Genomic DNA, 24,447 nt, shown 5'->3' with positions numbered 1-24,447 from the left:
TGGCTGGGAACTCTGAGCCCACGGCCCTGGCACTGGGAGGGCAGCCAGCTGCTGCCAAGTGCAGCTTTCTAGAGGTTCAGGCCACATGAATCTTACGTCATTGGGAAAATATCCACCGTTTAGACGTGGTCCATAGAGTGACTTTTTCCTTTGATCCCAGTGTCAGAATTAGAATAAGAATTCTGGAACGAGAAACTGTGTACAAAAACACATTCTCCCCCTTTAGAGAAACCAATAAGCTTTTTCCTTTATACCAATTTATGAAACAAATAACTAATTTCTCAGGTATCACACTAGATATTAGGGAATACTTGAACTGAAAAAAGAGGCCATCAACAAGAGGCAGTTACTTTTAATAAGGCTTAGTTCTGTTTGGTCATGCCATCAGACGTGAGGACTTTAAACAGCTGGCAAAATAAACCAACGGGCAGAAATGTTATTTGCTACTTTTCCCACGGTACCACTGATGCTCTAAGCAGGAAGACGCTTTATTTTCCTTTGGAAGGAAGCTGAAGGGGAAATAGAACAGCCAAATCACTAAAACCCAATGCTGTGTTAAGTGGCCTTGTTGGTTTAGCTCACTGGTAGTCCTTCCAGTCACCCTCCTCCTCCTCACCTGCCTCACGTGTGTTCACATCCCGATGAAAGGCTGTGGTGACTGATCTGGACAACAGCTAGAGAAAACACTAATTTTAATATTTAAATTATTCTTGATGGAGCCAGAGTAACCTATTTTCAATGGAATTGGTTAAATATACTATAAAATCTTGGTTTACAACCAACAGAGAAATCTTAAACTTGAGAGTCTTTAAATATACGTATTGTATTTGGCACTTATCTTTCATCTTATTTTACTAATTAGGGGAATCTCAAATGGAAAAAAAGCCCTCAATGTCTTAGCTTTTTAAAACCTTTTAATTTCCTAACCAAAATCTTGTTAGTGAGTTTATCAGTGAGGTTTGCGGACACTCTCACGTGGCAAGCATTTCATCTAGTGTGAAAAAGTAAAAGCCTTTATGCTGTGATGTAACAGCTGGCTGAGAGCAACTAAGGAAATGAAAAAAAGCATACACTTTCTTCCCAAGAAATAAAATACGACAAAGAATGCAAAAGAGCAATGGGACAGGAGCAAAATCTCCACAATTTCAACGACAACTGAAGCAGAACAGGCTTTCTTTTCCCGCACATTCCCATGTCCCTGCGATGAACTGCACACGACCCTATGTGTCACTTGCTCTGGGAGGTCCATTCAGTATGAAGAGCCTGGGGAGTACCTCTAAGTGTGGGAGGCTGGTGCCTGGCACTACGTTTGGTGACAAGGCACAGAACTACCAAACCAGGCATCAGTAAGATTGGAGCACTTGAGAATTAGACAACTGGAATGGACCTATAGGGGCCTAGCAAACCAAAACCCAACGTGTGGTGTACCAGAAGACGTGCCGTTCTTTAGAAGGCCAATCCCATAGGGACGAGAACACGGACCCTATCAGCACTGGGAATGGTCTGTTACTGATTAAAATGCACAGGATTTGGAGATAAATGTGGAATAAAGTACAATCAAGCACAACTTATCCCCTGGTAAATGCAAAAGTCTCTAGGAACTGAAACATTATTCTAAATATTCTGAAGCAATCTCCTTTCCCAACAACTACCTCCTGTGTATAATAAATATTCCATTTCAGAGCATACTAGCTAGATAAGACACATTAAAACAAAACATTTGTCCAACAAAGATGCCAAACATAAGGGTCTATTTTATTGCATGACGTTTGCATAAGAAAAAATATTATTGAAACCTGTAAGGCATCATGCAATCATCAATAAGCTAATTAATTATTAACTGTATACTTAAGATAGGTGGACATATAATCTAAAATTTAAAAACTAGTTCCAAAAGTACATAAAAAATTTAACATGATGAGCTTTTAATTATAGTTTATATTTGTAGTTTCATATTGTTAAAAAGTGCTTCAAATGTTCTGCTGAAAAGTCGATGTTTATAAATGGCGCTGGGGGTCATGTCAGATTACAAACAGTAAAAACTAATTATCTTCATGGAATTAGAAAGCTAACATTGTGATATTTCAAACTTACTTGAATCAGTTTTCAATTGTCACTCAAATTAAGTTGATATAATATTAATCTAAAAAATATCCGTTTTCTAACCAACAAAAGTCTATTGAATTCAAGTTATGCATGTTCAACAATCAAATCTCTGAGTAGGCCTGAATGGCAAGACCTGGACCTGAGGCAGGTAGGTGGTATCAGTCAATGTACTGTGCCATCCAGCGGAAGCCTTCTCCATAACCTTGCCTTTTGAGCACACTGCACATGAAAACTTCCAAGGGCCTGGCGTTCAGCTCTTTCAGAGATACATTGCCCTAGAAGAGAAGACAAACATCAAGCTGGATGAAACCTTTGTGGAACAAAAGCCCCACTCCCCAGCAGAATTATAGCTTATGTATCGTAGAACAAAAGGTGACTGGATAAAGCCACGTTAGGACGAAATGGGGAAAAGGTGGGCTTGTGAGGCATACAGGAATGAAAATAATCTTTGAGAAAAATTTCAAGTTACTTCAACTCGCTTCACAACTATTAAGGATGAATATTCTCTATGTAGGTTTATGACTAAGCATGGCATTTCCTAAAATTAATATGTAATTGAGTTATTAAAAAGACACAGAGGCAAACCAAAGTCTACCTTGTATAATATAAGAGTTTCCTTCTATAGGCTGCAGTATTTCTAAAATCAGAGTATATGTAAACCAAGGAAATTTTATTTGTAAACTCTGGAAAAAAAGTTTTTTGCATTCGAAGATGTACTTGACTTTATTAAGCAGTCGATGAATCTAGCAACATCCAATCTGGCAACCAGAAGAGTGCCCCCAACTCTGGGATTTTTCAATACTAAGGCCCCTCACCTGAACAAATTCTAGTGGAAATGAATGCAAAAATAATGCCTCTTAAAGTTTATTAAGTATGTGTTCACAAAACCCAAAACACTCCTATGCCCAAATTTACATTTTATTTTTATCTCTGTGAGCTCAGGGCCGACACACTAAACTGGTGGCCTAAGTACATTACTGGTATGCTTAAACATTCAAGTATATTATTTAGTGGTTAATTTTTAAAATTTATTTGGCTTAGCTGGTGTAGCTCAGTGTCAGGAGGTCATGGTTCGATTCCTGGTCAGAGCACATGACTGGGTTTGGGGCGTACAGGAGGCAGACAATGATTCTTTCTCATCACTGATGTTTCTATCTCTCTCTCCCTCTCCCTTCTTCTCTGAAATCAATAAAAATATATTTAAAAAAATTTTTTTAAAAACCTTTGAAAGCTTTGATTTAGTCTCCCATAAGCATGAGCTGTGACATTTTTGTTATCACCAAGAAAAGGTCACATTCAGTGGTATAAAAAAAACAGGACATTTAAATAAAACATCCCAAAATGTATAGATGACAGGTATTTTTATTTAAGTATAGGTGGTATACAATATTATATTAGCTTCAAGTATACAATAGTGATTCAACATTTTTAAATCTTACAATGTGATCACTCCACTAATTCTTTTTTTTATTAAATATATTTTTATTTATTTCAGAGAGGAAGGGAGAGGGAGAGAGAGATAAAAACATCAATGATTAGAGAGAATCACCGATTGGCTGCCTCCTGCACGCCCCCTACTGAAGATCAAGCCTGGAACCCAGGCATGTGCCCTTGACCAGAATCAAACCTAGGACCCTTCAGTCTGCAGGACAGTGCTCTGTCCACTGAGCCAAACCAGCCAGGGCACACCACTAATTCAAGTAATCATCTGTCAACATGCCAACTTTTCATGATATTATTGACTATATTCCCCTTCACCTTTTCACCCTTCCTTTCATCCTCCACCCCTCTGACAACCAGCCCTTTGGTGTTGTTTCTATAAGTCTGTTTTTGCATTATTCTGTTTTAAATTCTACATATAAGTGAAACCATACAGTATTTGTCTTTCTCTGACTGACTTATTTCATTTAGCATAATGTCCTCTAGGGTCATCTATGTTGTTGCAAATGGCAAAATTTCTTTTTTAGTGTCACACACACACACACACACACACACACACACACTCCTCCTATAGCTACTCATCTACTGACAGACACCTACAGTGCTTCTGTACCTTGGCTATTGTAAACAATGCTGCACTGAAAATAGGGATGCATATGTCTTTTCAAATTAATATTTTCATTTTCTTCAGATAAATACCCAGGGGTGAAACTGCTGGGTCATATTGTAATTCTATTTTTAATATTTTAAGGAAACTCTATACTGTTTTCAACAGTGACTAAACCAATTTACAATCTAACCAACAGTGCCCAATGGTTCCCTTTTCTCCACATCCTTGCCAACACATTTTAACAGCCATTATGACTAGTGTTCAGTCATAATGGCTGTTATAATTCTTTTTTTATAATTCTTTATTGTTGAAAGTATTACATATGTCCCTCTTTATCCCCCATTGACCCCTTAAGCCCGCTTCAATGTGGTTTTGATTTGTATTTCCCTGATGATTAGTGATGTTGAGTAAATGCTAATTTTTAAGGAAAGAAACAAACAAAAAAGATGAAGGCCTTGAGTAGTTGGATGATAGTAATCTAAAAAGACATTTTGTTGTACACACGAAACTAGTATAATGTTATGTCAATTATACCTTAATTTTTTTTTAAAAAGGATCCAGATTGTACCAATTAAGCTAATAACATGATTACTGTTAGGGGTAGTGTTGAAATAAACTATTTGAGAAGATAAAAATATACTGTTGAATGAAGTATTCATACTTGTCAAACATTTTTTTTTTTTTTACCTTTCCTGTTGTCTGACCATATAAACCAAACATCTCTCGTAATCTCTCTTCACTGATGGCTTCAGGTCTGTCGATCTTATTCCCAAAAATCAGTATAGGCACATTAGCAATGGTTTCATCTGTCATTAGTGACTGAAAACAAACAAACATGAAAGCAAAATGAAACACTGATGCTGATATGAAACCACCCAAGGGGCTTATTTTTACAAGATACCAAATGAGTATCAAGGACTTGTTCTCTATCATAACATGTCAGTTTTGCTAACTTTCTTTGACAAACTTTTCCTCAATTTTAAGTGAGCTCAATGAACCCTTCACCTGAATCCTGTGTCTTCCTAAGGCTCCTACTGTGGATGCTCACACTGCTCACTCTGTGAATCAGGGAGGTACAGCGACCAGAGCCAACGCCTTAAAAATGGGCAGACTGATTCATTTCTAGTTCTGCTGCTTCTGAGCTGTGAGATCTTGGACAAATAGGTCTCACTGAAGTTCACAGAAAATGGAATAGTAGCATCTGCTTTATGGAGTGGATTTGAGAATTAAATGAGGTAATATGTATAGTGTGTGGCATAAGGTAGGAACTCAGTAATTCCCTAACCCTCTGCATGAACACAGAACCTAACAGGACTTTTTCGCATGAACAAGTATTTCTGTGCCTGTTCTGGACAGAGGCAGAGGCAGAGGCAGAGGCATCCAACCTTCAAACCATGGACCTGCTCTCTCACTGGCCTTGCTTGCTGTTCCTGAGCCCCTTTAAGAAGCATCTGATCTAGGGGAAGTAGCTACCCATGGCCCGGCTCAATACTGGGAGTGGTGACAAAGATGCTATGTTATACCATTTCCAGGTTCTGGCCAACTCCGTAAGAAACTGGCAGCCTAGGATGATCGGGGATTCAAGACCAAGCCCCTCCAGGAATGTAGCAAACATGAGATACACTACAAGGACACACTGCCCAGTGAGCTTCAGGAAGGAAGTCTGTGTTAGTACTTCCTCAATAGCTACTCCCTCTGCATTCTAAATAATCGCTGAGCTCCATACTTGCCAGGAGTTACATCAGACTACAGAAAAGCTGCACTCTAATACCTGGATCTCCAACTTATTTCCTCAGGCTTACAGGTAATTCAACTGTTTAGTTTTAATTATTTAACTTACATCAAGTTCTTCTTTTGATTCTAAGAGCCTTTCATGGTCTGCACAATCCACCAGAAATACAATGCCATTGATAGCAGGAAGGTAGTTTTTCCACACTCTTCGAGCTAACACAAACAATGAGAAGTTAGATTTTATTTGCAGGTCAAACATAGAAGATGGATTGATGAGAGTCCAATAAGATATCAAGTGTAATTATCCCTTAGCTGCTGCTACTTCATATATACTCAAATTAATCTTTTACCTAATGCTGCCAAATCTTTCCTTAAGAAATTTCAGGCTTTCCTTGATTGTGGACAAGTCAATACTTTGCCCCAGATTTCCTATGTTTTACAGGTAGTAGTCATATCTGCTACCAATGATGGACAATGATGCTTGTTAAGTTCATTGGAGTACTGCTATTATTTTCATATGCAGTATTTGTTTTTTTACATTTCTATTAATAGTTTATCGGTTTATCGTTTTCTTTTTTGCTGGGGATAAATTTGGAGTCAGTGGCAGAAGGAAATTGGTACTAGGTACAGACTTAAGTTAATAATAAAAGCATACTGTTGTACTCATAACAGAAACAAACTAAAGTCTATAAAAATATATGATAATTTTTTTCCATGACATTCTTTTCTAAAGAAAAGAGTTTTTGGAATGCCCCAGAGAATACCTTTTTCTCTGACTTCAGTTTTATGGCATATCTTTAAAACAATATAGAAATGAAGTCTCAGATGAGCTCCATTAGATTTTCATTCCCTGTAATCATTATATTCTAGAAAATACTTTAAAGTAGGTCCTCGGGTTACGTTGGAGATCCGTTCCTATGGCATGATGGAATGCAATTTTGCCATAAGTTGGAATTCACTTACATAAGCACCTCTGTCCCTCACATGGAGCACACACAGCAGGAATGAAGTGAAACAGCAAAAAAAATTAAAAGAAAGATAACTCCTCAACTACTTGTGGTAAATAAATAATAAAAAAACATAAAGCACATATACTGAGTGGCCAGATTGTTATGATCTCTGAATGCATATATAATAAAAGGCTAATTTGCAAAATGTCCCCTTCACTAGGAGGTCAACCAGCAGGCAGGCCAGCCAACCGCCCATATCCCCTCTCCCTGGCCAGGCTGGTAGTTTTTTATGCACTGGAACATAATGGTCATGGTTTTATTAAGTTAAAATAAAGCTCTTCAAGAGTAATAGAATCTTACCTTGAACATGTCCTCCCAGATCAAAAGTTGTAAAGGTCATGCCAGCAATGGTTAGTTCTTCTGAAGCTAAACAATAATAAAAAATATTTTTACAACATGAAAATCAGAAATCCATTTATGGTATATATTGCAAATTTTGATTTACTTTAACTGAAAAAAAGTCAAACATTTAGGAACTGATAAAACAATTCTTTATTGTAATTAGATATACTCCAATTCATATTGATGGTATAACAAGTAGGTAATATTCAGTTCTACCCACCACAAATAAATCACTTATTTATTTTTCCTTCTCTATTTCTCCTGCTAAAATGTTAATCTATTCAGGCAATTATTTTTTCTGAATTCTTCCAATCTAATAATTTCCTGCAAGTCAGCTTAAATAATACAGATGAAATAAACAATTTTCTCTTATAGCTGTCAAATTTTGTATATGACAGTATTTAATGACAAACACAAATATAATAAAAGAAAATTGGCCATTATTTCTTCAAATATTTTTTTCTGCTCCCTACCCTCCCCCTCTGGGACTTCAATTATAGGTCTCCTAGACAGCTTGATATTGTCCCAGAAGTCACTGAGACTGTTCCTTGTTTTTCAGCCATTTTTTTCCTCTGTGCTTCATTTTATAGTTTCTATTGCATTGACGTAAGTTCACTGGTCTTTCTTTCTGCACTACTGGCACTGTCTAATTTCCTATTAAGCCTATCCAGTGAAAATTTCATTTCAGATATTCTATTTTTATTTCTAGAAGTTCCATTTGGTTCTTAAAAAAAAAAATTATTTCAGAGAGGAAGGGAAAGGGAGATAGAAATATCAATGATGAGAATTATTGATGAGCTGCCTCCTTGCACAAGTGCGCACATACACACATACATTCATATTCTCTCTCTCTCTCTCACTCTCTCTCTCTCCCTCCCTCCCTCCATCCCTCCCTCCTGGGGATCCAGCCCACAACCCAGGCATGTGCCTTTGACTGGAATTGAACCCTGGACCCTTCAGTCCACAGGCTGACGCTCCATCCACTGAGCCAAACCAGCCATGGCCATTTGGTTCTTTTATATCTTCCATTTCTCTCGTTATGTTCATTTTTTCCTTAAATCCTTGAGCATATTCGTAACAGCTGTTTTCACTTTCTTACCTGCTAATTCTATCATCTTTGTCAATTCTGGGACTCTTTCTACTGATTGGTTTTTCTCCTGCTTATGGATTATATTTTCCTGCTTCTTTGCATGTCTACTAATTTTTAATTTTTATCCTCACCTAAGGATATATTCATTGATTTTTTTTTAGAAAGGGGGAGAGGGAAATATTGACATAAGAAAAACATCGATAGGCTGCAATCCTCCCACACACAGCCCCCCCAAATGGCATTAAACAACAAAACCTAGGTATGTGCCCTAACGAGGAATCCAACCTACTCCCCTTTGGTGTATGGACAATGCTCCAACCAACTGAGCCACACCAGCCAGGGCTCTGGTAATCTTTTTATTAGATGGTGGATTTTGTTGTATTCTTCTGAAGAAAGTGGACTTTGTTCTGGCAGGCAGTTCATTGCAGATCAGTGTTTTCACTCTGTTAGGGAAGATTTAAAGTAGCCTTTACCTTGAGGCCACTTTAATTCATTACTGAGGTAGGACCTTGTTGTACAGTATTTTCCGGCGCATAAAACGACCCCCTAATTTTACAGTTAAAACCTAGGTTTAGGCCTATATTCGCTGTTATAAGACTACCCCCCACTTCCGAGGCAACACCAGTTCTTTTTTTAATAGACCGCCTCTCTGACTCTGGCCAATCTGAGCAGGCTTTTTACTAGAACACAGTGTACATGTTCTGAACCCGAAGCTACACTGTGTTCTAGTAAAAAGCCTGCTCAGATTGGCCACAGTCAGAGAGGTGGTCTATTAAAAAAAGAACTGGTGTTGCCTCGGAAGTGGGGGGTAGTCTTATACTTTATTAGGGGGTCATCTTATATGCCGGAAAATACGGTAGTTTCTATCAAATGCCCCAGAATGGAGAGATTCAACCAAATCTCTCCATTCTTGCTGATGGGAATGTAAATGATTTCCGGTGCCGTGTAAGCACTTGGAATTATTTGGCTAACAGATCTGCTCCAGTCCCTCCTCCAGAAACTGTTCTTTGACTGGCTATGTGGAGTTTTACACTATGTGTGCAGATTGGTACTCAGCCACAAAAATGTTTAACTTTCTTTCTCTGCAGAGCTCATTCCTCTCTTACCAACAACTTCTAGTGACCTCTACCTCTCCAAATCCTGGTCTCTGTCCTCAACTCACTAAAACTCCTGGGTTATGTTTGGGTTTCATCTCCCTGCCCCGTGGTCTGAAAAGTATCTCCTGGGATAAGCTTAAGTAAAGAAGGGTTCTTTTCCTTCTCTCAGGAATCATAGTCATGCTAGTTATTGCCCAATATCTGAAAAACGGTTGTAGTATGTCTTTTTGTCCAGTTTTCTAGTTGTTTACAATGGGAATGTAATTCCAGACTGTTACTCCCTCGTAGCCAAAAGCAGAAGTCCCCTACAATTACAATGAAAGGTTCAGAGTAATTGTTTACTATTCAGTATAACTGCTAAGGCCCCAGAGTAGTTTATCTTGTTAAAAATTCTGTATGTAGAGCCGAAACCGGTTTGGCTCAGTGGTAGATCGTTGGTCTGTGGACTGAAAGGTCCCAGGTTGGATTCCGGTCAGGGGCATGTACATTGGTTGCGGGCACATCCCCAGTAGGGGGTGTGCAAGAGGCAGCTGGTTGATGTTTCTCTCTCATCGACGTTTCTAGCTCTCTCCCCCTTCCTCTCTGTAAAAAATCAATAAAATATATATTTTTTTAAAAATTCTGTACATAGAATACCAATCAAATAAATAATTAATGCAATTTCTGGTCCAAGTATGTTCCTTTCCATAAAGAAAAGATAATGGTTGGATGTAGTTAGAAAACTATGGTTATATTCCCTGCTTTATTAAAGAAGACCCAGTTTGATTAATGTAAGACACAGGACACTGTTGGCATCCAGGAAATTTCCTCTAGCTCCCTCCTAGTCAGTTCTGCCTGTTGTAGAATTTCAAATATATAGTATCATACGGTATGTAATTATTTTATGACCAGCTTCTTCCATGCAGTATAATAAGCATCAGTATGTATCAGTAGTTTATTCCTCTTTCTTGTTCAGAAGTCTATTGTTTACCCATTATATTTTTTAAATATAGTTTTATTAATTTCAGAGAAAAGGGAGAAAAAAATAGAAACACTAATGATGAGAATCACTGATTGTCTGTCTCCTGCACACCCCACACTGGAGATCGAGCCTGCAACCTGGGCATGTGCCCTGACCAGGAATCAAAACATGATCTCCTGTTCATAAGTCGATGCTCAACCAGTGAGCCACACCAGCTGGGCCCATTCTTTTTATTTTTTTATTTTTTTTTATGAATATCTAAGGTGTTTCCAATTTTTGGTTATTACAAATAAAGCTAGTATAAGCATTCTTGTACAATGATTTTGGTGAACATATGTTCTTATTGCTTTTAAATAAATACCTAATAGTGGAACTGCCAGATCATAGGGTAGAATATATATGCTACTTTTTTCACATCTGCTTTTGATTAACTGAAAAATATAAATTGACTTGATGACTTGAGCTGCTTATACTCCTACTACTTAGAATAATGTCTGGCATAAAGTAGGTGCTCAATAAATATTTGTTGAATAGATAAAGGAGAGCAACATCAAAAAATTTTAAAAATGACTTCTACATAATATAAGACCACTTTGTAGTCTCTTCCATTTCTGTTGTTTTTGCAGACAATTTTATAAACTCAACTGCACAGTATTGTTGCTTCAGAATTTTATTTGTCAAGTCCTATTCTCTTCTCATAATATAAAAAAAGATTTTCAATTTTATAAAATCTTCCTTTTTCAACACCACTGATAGTTTTTTAGGTAAAATCTTACTTTGTTCTGTTCTGTTCTCCTACTTTGTACTTTATTTATTAAAATAAATAACTATCATATTACCTATGTTTTGGTGCAGTTCTCAATTTTATACTCATTACTTAAGGTCACGCTCATTATTTCATAATCAATCTGGATTAACTTGTCTTTAAATTCTGTGTCTATGTAACTCAGTCTTTTCAACAGTAAGAGTGATTTACAGTTACTTATGTTAGGCTTCTTTGTAATAACTGTCACTTTATTTATTTATTTATTTTAATATATTTAATATATATATACTTCTGGTAGTATATTATTTACTATTTAAGAGCAGGTCAAGCCGAGACTGGTTTGGCTCAATGGATAGAGCGTCGGCTTGGGGACCAAAGGGTCCCGGGTTCGATTCCAGTCAAGGGCATGTACCTTGGTTGCGGGCATATCCCCAGTAGGGGGTGTGCAAGAGGCAGCTGATCGATGACTCTCTCTCATCGATGTTTCTAACTCTCTATCTCTCTCCCTTCCTCTCTGTACAAAATCAATAAATATATATATATATATATATATATAAAAGAGCAGGTCAAATCACCTTATTATAATATATCCATACCAAAAAAATCCCCCCCCAAAAAAACTTTCAGTTAGCACCTATGAATCAGTATCACTAAATAAAATAATAACAATAACAATGTATGGGGGAATATACTTACTGGGATGTAACGTTGGGACGTGTTGTCCGAGTCTGTCATCTTTTAGCATGTGCAGCAATGTTGTTTTTCCTGCATTATCCAATCCAAGAAATACCAATTTTCCAGTTTTCTTATATAATCCTATAGAGAAAGCTTTGATTAGTCAAAGTAACATCTGACACAGATTATCCAAATAAAATGACCTTCAATAAAATATATATTTTTTGAAATATATTTTTATTGATTTTTTTTACAGAGAAGAAGGGAGAAGGAGAGAGAGTTAGAAACATCGGATGAAAGAGAAACATCAATCAGCTGCCTCCTGCACACCCCCTACTGGAGATGTGCCCGCAACCGAGGCAGTGCCCTTGACCGGAATCAATCCTGGGACCCTTTAGTCTGCAGGCCGAAGCTCTCTCTAACCACTGAGCCAAACTGGTTAGGACTCAATAAAATATATTAACAGTTTAGTTACTTTTCTTAATTACTCTAATTTTTTAAATAAAGAAACACCTATTAAACTTTTGAACTTTAGATACTTTTCTTAATTACTCTAATTTTTTAAATAAAGAAACACCTATTAAACTTTTGAACTTTTAAGACTTTATAAACTGGCCTGAGTAAACTTGGGACTTCTAACCTACTTTTAGTTTGGAAGAGCTATTTTAAATATATTATGATTTGGGAAATCAAAGCATTACAAAACTAAATTTCACCCCTATCAATGAATATGTGTGTTATCTAAACTTATCTGTAATGCCGAAATCTGTCCCCTTGACGATTTGGGGGTAAATATGTCTTCCTACTCATAAAATTATTGAAATGTTTTTATAAAAGTAGACCAAAAGAAAAAATAAAGAAAATTTAATGGATGAAAATAAATTAAGTATTTTTGACAATAAAAGTTATAGCGAGGCCCTAGCCAATGTGTTCAGTGGTTACAGCAGTCAGCCTGAACACTGAAGAGTTGCAAGTTCAATTCCTGATCAAGGGCACGTATCTGGGTTGCAGATTCCATCCTGGGCCCTGGTCAGGCACTGTGGGAGGCAACCAAACGATGTCTTTCTCACATCCATGTTTCTCTCTCTCTCTTCCTCTGCCTCCCCCTTCCTCCCTTCTTTCCTCCCTCCCACTCTCTCTAAAAATCAATGGAAAAAATATCCTTAGGTGAGGATTAACAAAAATTTACAGTAAGTTTTTCAGTAACAGTTTTGTTCATTGTCAAATTTCTCTGAGAATAAGATTAAGGTTTACAGGATTGCATAAATCTAAGCAAAAAAATAAAACACATAATTTTAGATGTATTACCAAGCAATGATAAAATCATATATAAATAGAAAAAGACAACATTGACCAAGTTATTGACTCTGGCATTTACTGCCATTCCATATTGAGCCTTATTGTTTTTCTTTAAATATTTTTAAGAGCAGTTTTAGATTCACAACAAAATTGACAGAAAGGCAGAGGTTTCCCATGTGTACTATTTCTGCACATATAACCTCCCCCATTATCAATATCACCCACCAAAATGATATTGTTTTTCTTTTTTTAAATATTTTTTTATTTATTTTTATTCAGAGAGAGGGAGAGGGAGAGAAAGATAAACATCAATGATGAGAGAGAATCATGGATTGGCTGCCTCTTGCATGCCCCACACTGGGGATGGAGCCTGCAACCTGGGCATGTGCTCCGACCAGGAATTGAACCGTGACCTCCTGATTCATAGGTCAACTAACAATTCAGATCCTTAGGGGAAGCTTATCTTCCATATTTACTTAAGCTGTGATAGGACATTTATTTGATCTTTATGAATTCTAACTAGTAACTTCTTTAAACATTTTTATTTCTTAAAAGGTTTCTACAGCCCGACCAGTGTGATTCAGTTGGCTGAGCGCTGTCCCATGCACCAAGAGGTCACTGGTTCCATAACCAGTAAGGGCACACGTCTGGGTTGCTGACTTGATCCCCAGAAAGGGGGCGTGCAAGAGACAGCCAATTGATGTTTCTCTCTCCTAGATATTTCTCTCTCTCTCCCTCTCCCTTCCTCTCTCTAAAAGCAATAAAAAAAATTTGTTAATCCTTGCCAGAGGATATTTTTCCATTGATTGGTAGGGAGAATGGAAGAGAGCAGAGAAAGGGAAAGACAGAAACACATTGACTGATTGTCTCCAGCACAAGTCCCAACCAGAGCCCAGGCTGAGGAGGACTCTACAACTGAGGTATGAGCCCTTGACAGGAATTGAACCCAGGACCCTTTGGTCTGCAGGCCAACGCTCTATTCACTGAGCAAGGGCAAAAACATATTATTTTTTAAAAAAGGTTTCTACATAGATTGTTTCTAACCAATGCAATCAATCTTACCATCCTTAAATAGCAAACGTATATTGGATAAGATTCCAAAATGGAACACCTAGAACATTTAAACTTTAATCTGTACAGTGGATTGGACTAAATTTTTTTAATAAATATCGATTTATTGTTCCACCATTCATGCATTCATTTTTTAAAAATATATTTTATTGATTTTTTACAGAGAGGAAGGGGGAGGGATAGAGAGCTAGAAACATCGATGAGAGAGAAACATCGACCAGCCGCCTCCTGCACACCCCCTACTGGGGACATGCCCGCAACCAATGTACATGCCCTTGACCGGAATCGAATCTGGGACCCTTCAGTCCACAGACTGACGCTCTATCCACTGAGCCAAATCAGTTTTGGCCATGCATTCATTGGTTGATTCTTGAACAGAGATGGAACCTGCAATCTAGGTGCATTGGGATATCAATTTTTATTGTCCCATGCATTCATTGGTTGATTCTTGTATGTGCCCTGACCAGGGATTGAAGCAGAGCAACCTTGGTGTATTGGCATGACACTCTAACCCAGTGTTTTTCAACCTTTTTTGGGCAAAGGCACACTTGTTTCATGAAAAAAATCACGAGGCACACCACCATTAGAAAATGTTAAAAAATTTAACTCTGTGCCTATATTGACTATATATAAAGTAATTCTCTTGAATAGGAATCAAATAAACACAAAGAAAGTATTTTATAATTACTTTATTATGAAATATTAAGTAAACAAAATAGTGAAAAATTATAAAATTCTTGTCTTGTCTGCACCTACGGCACACCAGGCAACATCTCGCGGCACACTAGTGTGCCGCGGAACAGCGGTTGAAAAACGCTGCTCTAACCAACTGAACTACCTGGTCAGGGCTATTATTTATTAAGTGCTGTATTATTTTCCATGCAAACAATTAATTATAAGCCTAGTTTTGCCCCATCCTGTAATATTCCTAATAACCATTTTAAGAAGTAGGATTTATTGTTTTACAGATAAGGAAACTAAAACTAAATTGAGTAATTTGCCTAAGATTACATAATTTAAAAGAGCTACAATCAGTCATTAAAGTTTTTTTTATAATTTCTTTTTTTTTAATATATTTTTATTGCTTTCAGAGAGGAAAAGAGACTGAGAGATAGAAACATCAACAATGAAAGAGAATCATTGCTCAGCCAACTCCTGACCACCACCCACTGTGAATCAAGCCCGAAACCCCGGGACATGTGCCCTTGGCCAGAATCGAACCTGGGACCCTTGAGTCCGTAGGCTGACCCTCTATCCACTGAGCCAAACCTGCTAGGGCTTTTTTTTTTTTTACAATTTCAAAGATCACATTCTTAATTACTGGGCTCTAGACTCGTGGTCGGCAAACTGCAGCTCGAGAGACACATGCAAGTCCTTGGGCCCTTGAGTGTGGCTCTTCCACAAAATACCACGGCCTGGGTGAGTCTATTTTGAAGAAGTGGCGTTAGAAGTAGTTTAAGTTTAAAAAATTTGGCTCTCAAAAGAAATTTCAATTGTTGTACTGTTGATATTTGGCTCTGTTGACTAATGAGTTTGCCGACCACTGCTCTAGACAAATAAGCATTTTTATATAAGTAGGTTTACATGGATAACAATAGAGAATAAAGAGCCAACATTACCTAAAAACTGTAGCACACTGCTGAAACCACTATAAATCCAGTCAAATATGAAGGACATATCCAAATCTTACAGGGTCTGGAAAAAAACATGTTTGAATTTAGTAGACATTAAATGTCAATATACATTAAACAACAACATTAACCAACTCTGAGTAAATAACCTTATAACAATTTTACCACAAAGAATTAAACACTCTTATCCAGGCTGGTCTAACCTGATCTATACTGATGCATAAAAATGCCATTAAAATATAAAGCAGAGACCATTTTTTGCCCATCAAAGAAATAAACACAAAGAAGAAAAAAGTTCTCAACATGAAAAAGAATTATAACAGCCAGGACTAGAAAAGGTGTAGTTAGGTAAAATGAGGTATTGTTAGTGGCAGTATAAATTTCTACAAATCTTTCTCAAAACCACTTTGACAATAATAAATCTGTTGATACCACTTGACCTAAGAATTCTACTTTCAGAAATTGTCCTAACTCTGACAGTGTGGCTCAGTTGGTTGAGCTTCTTTCCATCCATGGAGATTTCCAGTTGGATTGCCAGTCAGGGCACATGCCCGGGGTAAAGCGTGATCCCCAGTAGGGGTGTGCAATAGGCAATCCATCAATTTTTTTCTCTCTCTTTCAAACATAAAATCAATAAAAACATTTTTTTAAAAAGAAATCGTTCTAAATTTGGAAAAGCTTTATATATAAAGATGTGCATCGAAATGTTATGTAAGAAAAACTTTAGAAATAATCTATGTTCAAATTAAATTAATTATAGTACATATGACCTATGGAATATTTACCAAAAATGATGGAGTGGGGGCAGGAAGAGCAGGAAGAAGAGAAAGAAAAGAAGGAAGTCTATGATAAAATAAGTTTCATAGTCTGATTATACCAATGGAATAAAAACTCTTTTTCTATTTCTTTTGGTCTTTTGAAGTAATTGGTACCAGGTGGTAAATTTCTGTGTTTATCTTTTTGCTTACACTTTTCAAATTTTAATCATATTATTGAATGTTTAAAAAAAAAAGTCTTTATCTTAAGCTAGGCCTTCTCGATCAATAAACTTTTCCTTACCCTCCTCTCCTTACTAGCATGAGCAGAATTTTGTTCCTGCAATCAGTTGATTCCTGATTAAGACAGTGACTGGCAAACTATGAAGCTTCATGTGTCAGTATCACAAGAATGAGATCTACAACAGCAATATATTCAGGGTATCCCAAAAAATGTATACATATTTTAACAGCTGAGAGCTCAATTTTGAAAATGAAACGTATTTTAATAAATATTGCCTTTATAATTATTCAAAATTATGCATTTTGGGTAACAACCTATCATGTATAATTAAAAGTTATATATATCTATATATATATATATTTTTTTTTAAAGGATCAAATGACATACAATGCACAAAATATTTACTATCTAGTTGCTGTATTAACAAGTGAATGGGCCTTAGCCAGTTTGGCTATAGACTATACTTTAGAGTAGGGGTGTCGAACTCAATCAGAAGGGGCCAAAATCTAAAATCCAGCCTAAATCGCGGGCCGAATGGTTTACTGAACAGTCATAAACTGTCATTGTGATGGAAACGCAGCGGAGTGTAGTGATGACAGCGCGGTGCGGGCCACATTGCAAGGCCTGGCGGGACGGATTTGGCCCGCGGACCTTGTGTTTGACACATGTGCTTTAGAGTGTTAGCCTGCAAACTGAAGGGTCCCAGGTTCAATTCTGGTCAAAGGCACATGCCCAGGTTGCGGGCTCAAACCCCAATAGGGGTGTGCAAGAGATGTTCCTATCTCTCTCTCCCTCTCCCTTCCTCTCTGAAATCAATAAAAAATATATTAAAAAGAAGGCGGAGGCAGTAAAGAAAAATCCTCTTTCAAAAAGTTTGAGATGAGCCCATCTGGTGTGACTCACTGGTTGAACCTATGAATCAGAGGTCACAGTTCGATTCCTGGTCAGGGTACAGGCCCAGGTTGCAGGCTCATTCTTCAGTAGGGATTATGCAGGAAGCAGCTGATGAATGATTCTTTCATCATTGATGTTCCTATCTCTATCTCTCTCCTTCTCCCTCTCTCTTCTTCTCTGAAATTAAAAAAAAAAAAAAATGTTTTTAAAAAGTGTGAGATAGAATGAGGGAAATGAGATTTTCTTTTTAAGGAAAGGTGAAGCTTAGAGTATGCTGATAAACTGAAGGGAAGGAGCTAGTGGAAAGGGAGAGGTTAAAGATGAGAGAGAAAGAGAAGGAAGGAGCTAACCAAAGGGGCAAAGTTTCAAGAGGAGACTGGGCTGAGAGCACTCTGAGTCCTCTAAGATTACTACAAGAAAGGCAGGCCAGGTGTAAATAGTGGAGGTGGCAGGAATCTCACTCCAAAAGTGAAGAGGGGTGTAGAGGAATTCTGAGGAGCAGAGTATGAAAATAGCCACTGTGCAGGAAAAGATCAAGTTAAAAGAAGAGTCAAGTGCTTGGCTGGAGTTGAAAGACTTTAGCAGTACCAATCTGCACTGATTTCCATCTCCCCCACTCCTCCCCACCCTCACTCTCCACCAATGCTTAACTTTAGAGAACACTGAATGGAGGAGGATTATGGACTTCCAGAACAGGACCTAATAAAAGACAAGAGGCCGAAACCGGTTTGGCTCAGTGGTAGAGCGTTGGTCTGCGGACCGAAAGGTCCCAGGTTCAATTCCAGTCAAGGGCATGTACCTTGGTTGCGGGCACATCCCCGGTAGGCGGTGTGCAAGAGGCAGCCGATCGATGATTCTGTCGCATCGATGTTTCTAACTCTCTATCCCTCTCTCTTCCTCTCTGTAAAAAAATCAATAAAATATATTTTTTAAAAATAAAAATTAAAAATAAAAGATAAGGGAACAGGAAATTGAGTACTAGTAAGAGAAACTAAGGTGATGTGATCAGAAGTTCAGGCTGAGTGGAAAAAGGTACAAAAGTAGTGGTGCATAGGGATGGAAATCAAAGGCAGGGTTCTCAAAATATAGAACTGGGAGAAGAGGAAACCTTTTTAGAAAAGCAGGCATTGATGTAGTAAAAGGGTGAGATGGGCCATAACTGTGCCAGCAATCAGAGGCGAATGTGGGTTTCTAGAATTCAAGGGAGGCCCTGGCTAGGTGGCTCATGTTTAATGCTGGGTCAGGTCTACCATGTTTGTGCAAGAGGCAACCAATGATGTGTCTGTCACATCCTCACATCCATGTTTCCCTCTCCCTTCCTCCCTACCTCTCTCAAGAAAAAAGGTTGCAGAGAGAGAGAGAGACAAAGAGAGAGAAAGAGAGAGGGGGGGAGAGAGAAAGAATATGGCACCTATTTGTTACTATAAAATTTGTCCCAAAAGAAATAATTTAATAACATATGAGAAAACTCTGCTTTAGAAGATAATGAGATATCTATATTTCTAAAAACTCGAGGTTTCTAAGAATCTTAAAACAAGCTGGGAGTCATTAGTCATTTTAAAGTAGAGATAAAAATGCCTAACTAAGAATAAAAGATACTTAGCCACAAACAGATATCTGAGCCCTGAGAACAGGTTACACAACACCATGAACACCCTATTAAGACATGTGAAGAGCAAAGGTCAAGAACAAGGAAACATATACACATCAGCAGATTTATTTATTGCATGAACACTAAACAGGAAAAGCCCTATACAGATTGGAAAAGTGATCTACTCATGTAACATGAAAATTAGTGCAAAAGATATAGTGGAATAGAACCTCTCAGATTAAAAATAACTTCTTATAAAAAAAAAAACTTCTTAAATAGGCATATCCTTAGAATAAGTAGATTAGTGTTTTTCAGACAGGAAAGAAAGAGAAAACTGGGAGGAGTGGCTGCTAATGGGTACTGGGTTTCTTTTTGGGGGTGACAAAATGTTTTGGAATTAGACAGTGGTGATGGTTGCCAACATTGTGAATATACTAAAAACACTGAACTATATTTATAAGGGTAAATTTTATGACACAGGAACTACTCAATAAAGGTAATATTAAAAATTAGTCAGATTTATAAATTTACATGGCCTTTTTTTTTTTTTTTTTTTTTTTAAGCATTCATTACCCCACTCTTTATTTTCCCCTCTTGAAACAATAAAGTGCAAATAAACATAACAACTCAGGGTCTTCTAGAATGACTTTCCAGCCAGCTGCTATGATGTGAACCTGACCAGACCAGCTTAAAGCTTTGGTCATCTTGGGTGGGAATTGTGAGAGTGTGGGTTCTTTTTTATTGCCCATACAGTTCCCTTTCCAAAATATTACAATAGATAGATCAACATGAGTATAATGAATGACACCTTTGCAAGAATTCATTCTAACTTTTTTTTTTTTTTTTTTTTTTTTTTTTTTTTACCATTTTACTCCTGAATTATTTGTGGTGCCCATTTTTTTTTTTTTTTTCCCTAAAGCTGCACAATTAAAGAAGAAAGAGAATAAGTTTAGTTGTAGATTGTACCAGGTTTTTTTTTTTTTTAATTAATTAATTTATTTATTTTTACATATTTTAATGATTTTTTTTTGCCCCCCTCCCTCCCCCATATCCCCTCCCTCCCCATAGTTTTATGTCCATTGGTTGTACTTATATGCATGTATACAAGTCCTTCGGTTGATCTATTATCTCCCCCAGATCCTCCTCCCCTCCCCGCTGTAATTTGACAATCTGCTTGTTGCTTTACTGTCTCTATATCTATCTTTTGGTTCATCAGTTTATAATGCTCTTTATTATCCACAAATGAGTGAGGTCATGTGGTGTTTCTCTTTATAAATTTACATGGCCTTTTAATATTTACAACAAATTTATATAAGTAATAAGGCAGAACCATTGGTATAAACTTTAAGGGGAAAAATAAATAAACTACAACAGGATACAAATACTCCAAAAAAATACTACTGAAAGAAAAAAAAAGCTATGATAGTCTAACAAGGCAAATATGATATAAAATAGGATTATACAATCAATACATTAATAACTTTTGTAAATAAAGTATGGTAGAGCTAAGATAAAATGGATAGAGTACCTATCTAGAATTTTAAAAATATGCATTTAACATGCATATTTTGAAATACTATTATTCAGGAAAAGTCAATCTTTCCTATAATGGAAATAACCAACCACCTGCCTTGATGTTGTAAGAATGGTTAAATATGATAATATACCCAGAACACCTTGAATACTATACAATATAAGATGGTATTAACTTATTCAGACTAAATTAATTAAAATTCAGTGCACAAACTTTAATGCCAATTTTCATATTAACTTCAAAATTAACAATTTTTAGGCCTGGTCTGGTATAGCTCAGTTGGTTAGAGAGCTGTCCTGATATGCCAACATTTTATGGGCACATGTAAGAATTAACTAATGAATGCATAAGTAAGTAGAAAAACAAAAATTGATGTTTCTCTTTCTCAAATCAATTAAAATTTTTTTAAATATATTAACAACTTTTAATATGAGCAAGTTTTTAATGATATTTGGATTCTATTTTAAATATTAACAGCACTGTCACCAGATAGGGCACTAGACTAGTTTCCTTCAACTCCAGGTAAAAAGAAATTTCACTAGAAGAGATTAATAATAATGTTTGACCTAACTGTATCAGGTTTATGATTAAATCATGTACAAGTTTCAGGAAGCAGGGGGAAAGTGGAGGAAGGGGGAAGGGTGATAGGAGGAAAAGAATAGACAAATTTTAAAAAGTACAAAATCCATAAGATGAGTATGCTATCTGTAAGCTAATTTAGAAAATATATATATATATATATATATATATATATATTATATATATATATAATTGAAATACTAGAAATATAAAGAAGGCCAAATGTCTTCTTGACCATATTTTGCAGAATTTCAGCAAGGCCCTGTGCATTACTAAGGATAGAGAGTAACAATGGTCAATGTTTTCAGACAATACTGTTATAAATATTCCCCCATAAAACTGTTAGAGTTTCTTCCTATAGCCTTTAAAGTTTTAAAGCAGTTATGCAAATAAAAAATTCAAGAAAACATTTTAGGGGTGAATACATAACAATTATAATAATGATACAAGACCTTTTAGTTAATGTAATCAACAAAAAGTACACACTAAGTTTTCTCTAGGGGAAAAGTGACACTCGATTGAAAGACAGTTAAATTTGTGACAAATATAAGTAGCAGGATTCTTTTAAGAATGAAAAAAAGGGGGGGAATCTCTATATTATGGAAAAAAAGTTGTGAGTACTGAACTTGCCTATACTGAATTAAGAAAATGAAAATTACCCTAGCTGGTTTGGCTCAGTGGCTAGAACATCAGCCTGCGGACTGAAGGGTCCCAGGTTCGATTCCCATCAACGGCACTTGCCAGGGTTGTGGGCTTGGTTCCCAGTATGGGGCAGGAGGCAGCCAATCAATGATTCTCATCATTTATGTTTCTATCTCTCTCCCTCTCCCTTCCTCTCTGAAATTAATAAAAATGTTTTTTAATAAAAATTGACATAAGCAATGACAAATTCAATCCTTAAAATATTTTTAACTGAAATTATTCTAAAAGCTATACACAAGGAAAAAAAACTTTTCAACACTGTGAATATATATATATATATATATATATATATATATATATATATTTTTTTTTTTTTTTTTTTTTTTTTTTTTTATTTTGTACAGAGAGGAAGGGAGAGAGATAGTTAGAAACATTGATGAGAGAGACTCATCTATCAGCTGCCTCTTGCACACCCCCTACTGGGGATGTGCCTGAAACCAAGGTACATGCCCTTGACCGGAATCGAACCCGGGACCTTTCAGTCCCCAACCCGACGCTCTATCCATTGAACCAAACCGGTTTCGGCTCAACACTGATTTTAAAATTATTTGCTTAATAATGTTTTGCAAAGAAATAATTTAAATGAGTTTCAGACAAGTGTATGTAAAGAAGAGGGTGGAAAAATAATCATTACTATAGAATTCTGATTGGTAAGCTTCAAATGATGTGGCAGCGATTTTTATTTTTAACAGACCTATCTTTTGTCTCAATTCTTGCTTTTGAAATGCAAGTAAAGAGAACTTAAAATGTACCTGATTTAAACTGCTAATCATAATTATTGAAAAACACTTCTCTAACATTTCTAAAAATAAAAGGCAACACCTTCCTTTTCCACAAACTCAGAAAATGCCAATTCCAAAACTTGAAAGTTTCTGAAGTTCAAATATTTTGGTAATGAGTGCAAATCCACTAAACAATATTACTTATACAACTGCTTTGATACATCAGCACCACAAATCATTGACAAATTGTAAACCTTCCTTCATTCCTCCTCTGTACAATAGAAATGATACCACCACCTTCCTCAGAGGACTGCTGTGAGCATAGCTAGCGCCCTCCAACAGTAGTCAATAAATGTCCCTTTCCTTTTCTTTCATTTGCTCCGATGTGATTTACTCTTACCTGGCACGTAACACTGAACAGACAACATTCTTCAGAGTACAGACTCTGATTTAACACGCAAATAATACTAGGTTTAATTTTTCTAGATAAAAAAGATTCCTTAACCTTAGTTTACCCACGTACCAAACACCTTAAATTTCTGATGAGTTTGGGGGTTTTCTTGACCTACAATGTCCGGGTTTTCGCTGCTGTCAAAACAGACTTCTATCTTGTAAAAATCTTGGAACAATGTATGAAACATGACAGCTTCCCCCGGTAGTGGATCTTTCCCCACTCAAATGGGACCTGAGCGGTGGCAAAACGTCAACTACTAGAAATAAAGCTCAGTGTGCCCTACACTCACTGGGAGACTGAAAACAACACGCAGTGTCACAGCCTCCCGAGCTGTCAGATTCCTGCCGCCGGCACCTCACCAGGTGAGGGGACTGAGGCCGAGGGGAAGGACGGGCTTGCCCGCCGAGGAGAGTCATCTCGTTCTTTCCCGAAACAACCCACCGTGTGACAGCTGCGGGGTCCTGCCCAGAGGACCCTCACAGCGGCCCGGCACAACAGAAAAGGAACCTATCCTGCCTCGCGCCGCCTGATTCCGGGGCGAAAAACAGGCGCCCCTTCCTCGCCCCGCCGCAGGAGAGGACTCTGGACGAGCCCAGACCCAAAAAAGCGCGCCTTCCTCGGGGTCCACAGCCGCCGCCCGCCGGTTCCCCCGGGAGGAGAGGTCGTCACTCACCTGCGATTGAAGAGAACGCGATCCCTTAATTGGCGTCAGCCCTACACCCTCCGGAACCCAACTGCAAAGCGCGATGGCTGCCGCTGCCCTAGCTCACCTCCACTCCTTCCGGACCCGCGGGTGCTGCACTCCTGATTGTCCGCGGGATTGTAGCGCCGGGCGGCCTCCGTTCCGCCTCCTAGGGGTTCCGCCGCCAGTCCCCCGGCTGAGCACGTCTTCCTGCAGCCCTGTCTCCCCACACTGGCCCAAAGGGGCTTCCGGGACCCATGGGACTAAAGAGAGGGAAATACCTGTTCCTTTGGGAAATTATCCGTGACGTCGTTTTTTAAAAATGTGTTTTTATTGATTTCAGAGAGAGGAAGGAAGAGGCAGAGACAGAAACATCCAGAAGAGAGAAACATCAAGGGCTGCCTCCTTCACGTGCCCTGCTGGGCATGTGCCCTGACAGGAATCAAACTGGGGACCTCCTG

General features: G+C 37.5%; 1 protein-coding gene across 1 annotated transcript; it reads right to left on the bottom strand.

The window, feature by feature from the left end:
- Window positions 1–217: 217 nt before the first annotated feature.
- SAR1B (secretion associated Ras related GTPase 1B) lies at window positions 218–24,132 on the bottom strand. Its single transcript, XM_036425389.2, has 7 exons — window positions 23,978–24,132; window positions 15,818–15,893; window positions 11,850–11,969; window positions 7,198–7,263; window positions 5,997–6,100; window positions 4,844–4,975; window positions 218–2,381 (listed from the first exon to the last, which is right to left on the bottom strand). Exons 2-7 carry the CDS (start codon window positions 15,873–15,875, stop codon window positions 2,265–2,267), a joined length of 597 nt encoding a protein of 198 aa, XP_036281282.1. The 5' UTR covers window positions 15,876–15,893; window positions 23,978–24,132; the 3' UTR covers window positions 218–2,264.
- Between the last annotated feature and the right edge of the window lie 315 nt (window positions 24,133–24,447).

Source organism: Pipistrellus kuhlii, unplaced genomic scaffold (assembly GCF_014108245.1).
Source record: "Pipistrellus kuhlii isolate mPipKuh1 unplaced genomic scaffold, mPipKuh1.p scaffold_m20_p_8, whole genome shotgun sequence".
Lineage (NCBI taxonomy): Eukaryota > Metazoa > Chordata > Mammalia > Chiroptera > Vespertilionidae > Pipistrellus > Pipistrellus kuhlii.
Note: the sequence above shows the minus strand (reverse complement) of the source record. Positions and strands in the feature narration are given on the sequence as shown.

Coding starts and splice junctions, on each gene's coding strand:
- SAR1B (XM_036425389.2), bottom strand. CDS start 15,875: ATGTCCTTCATATTTGACTGGATTTATAGTGGTTTCAGCAGTGTGCTA. Junction 7,264..11,849: donor CGTCCCAACGTTACATCCCA/GTAAGTATATTC, acceptor ATTATTGTTTAG/CTTCAGAAGAACTAACCATT. Junction 6,101..7,197: donor TCTGGGAGGACATGTTCAAG/GTAAGATTCTAT, acceptor TGTTTGTGTTAG/CTCGAAGAGTGTGGAAAAAC.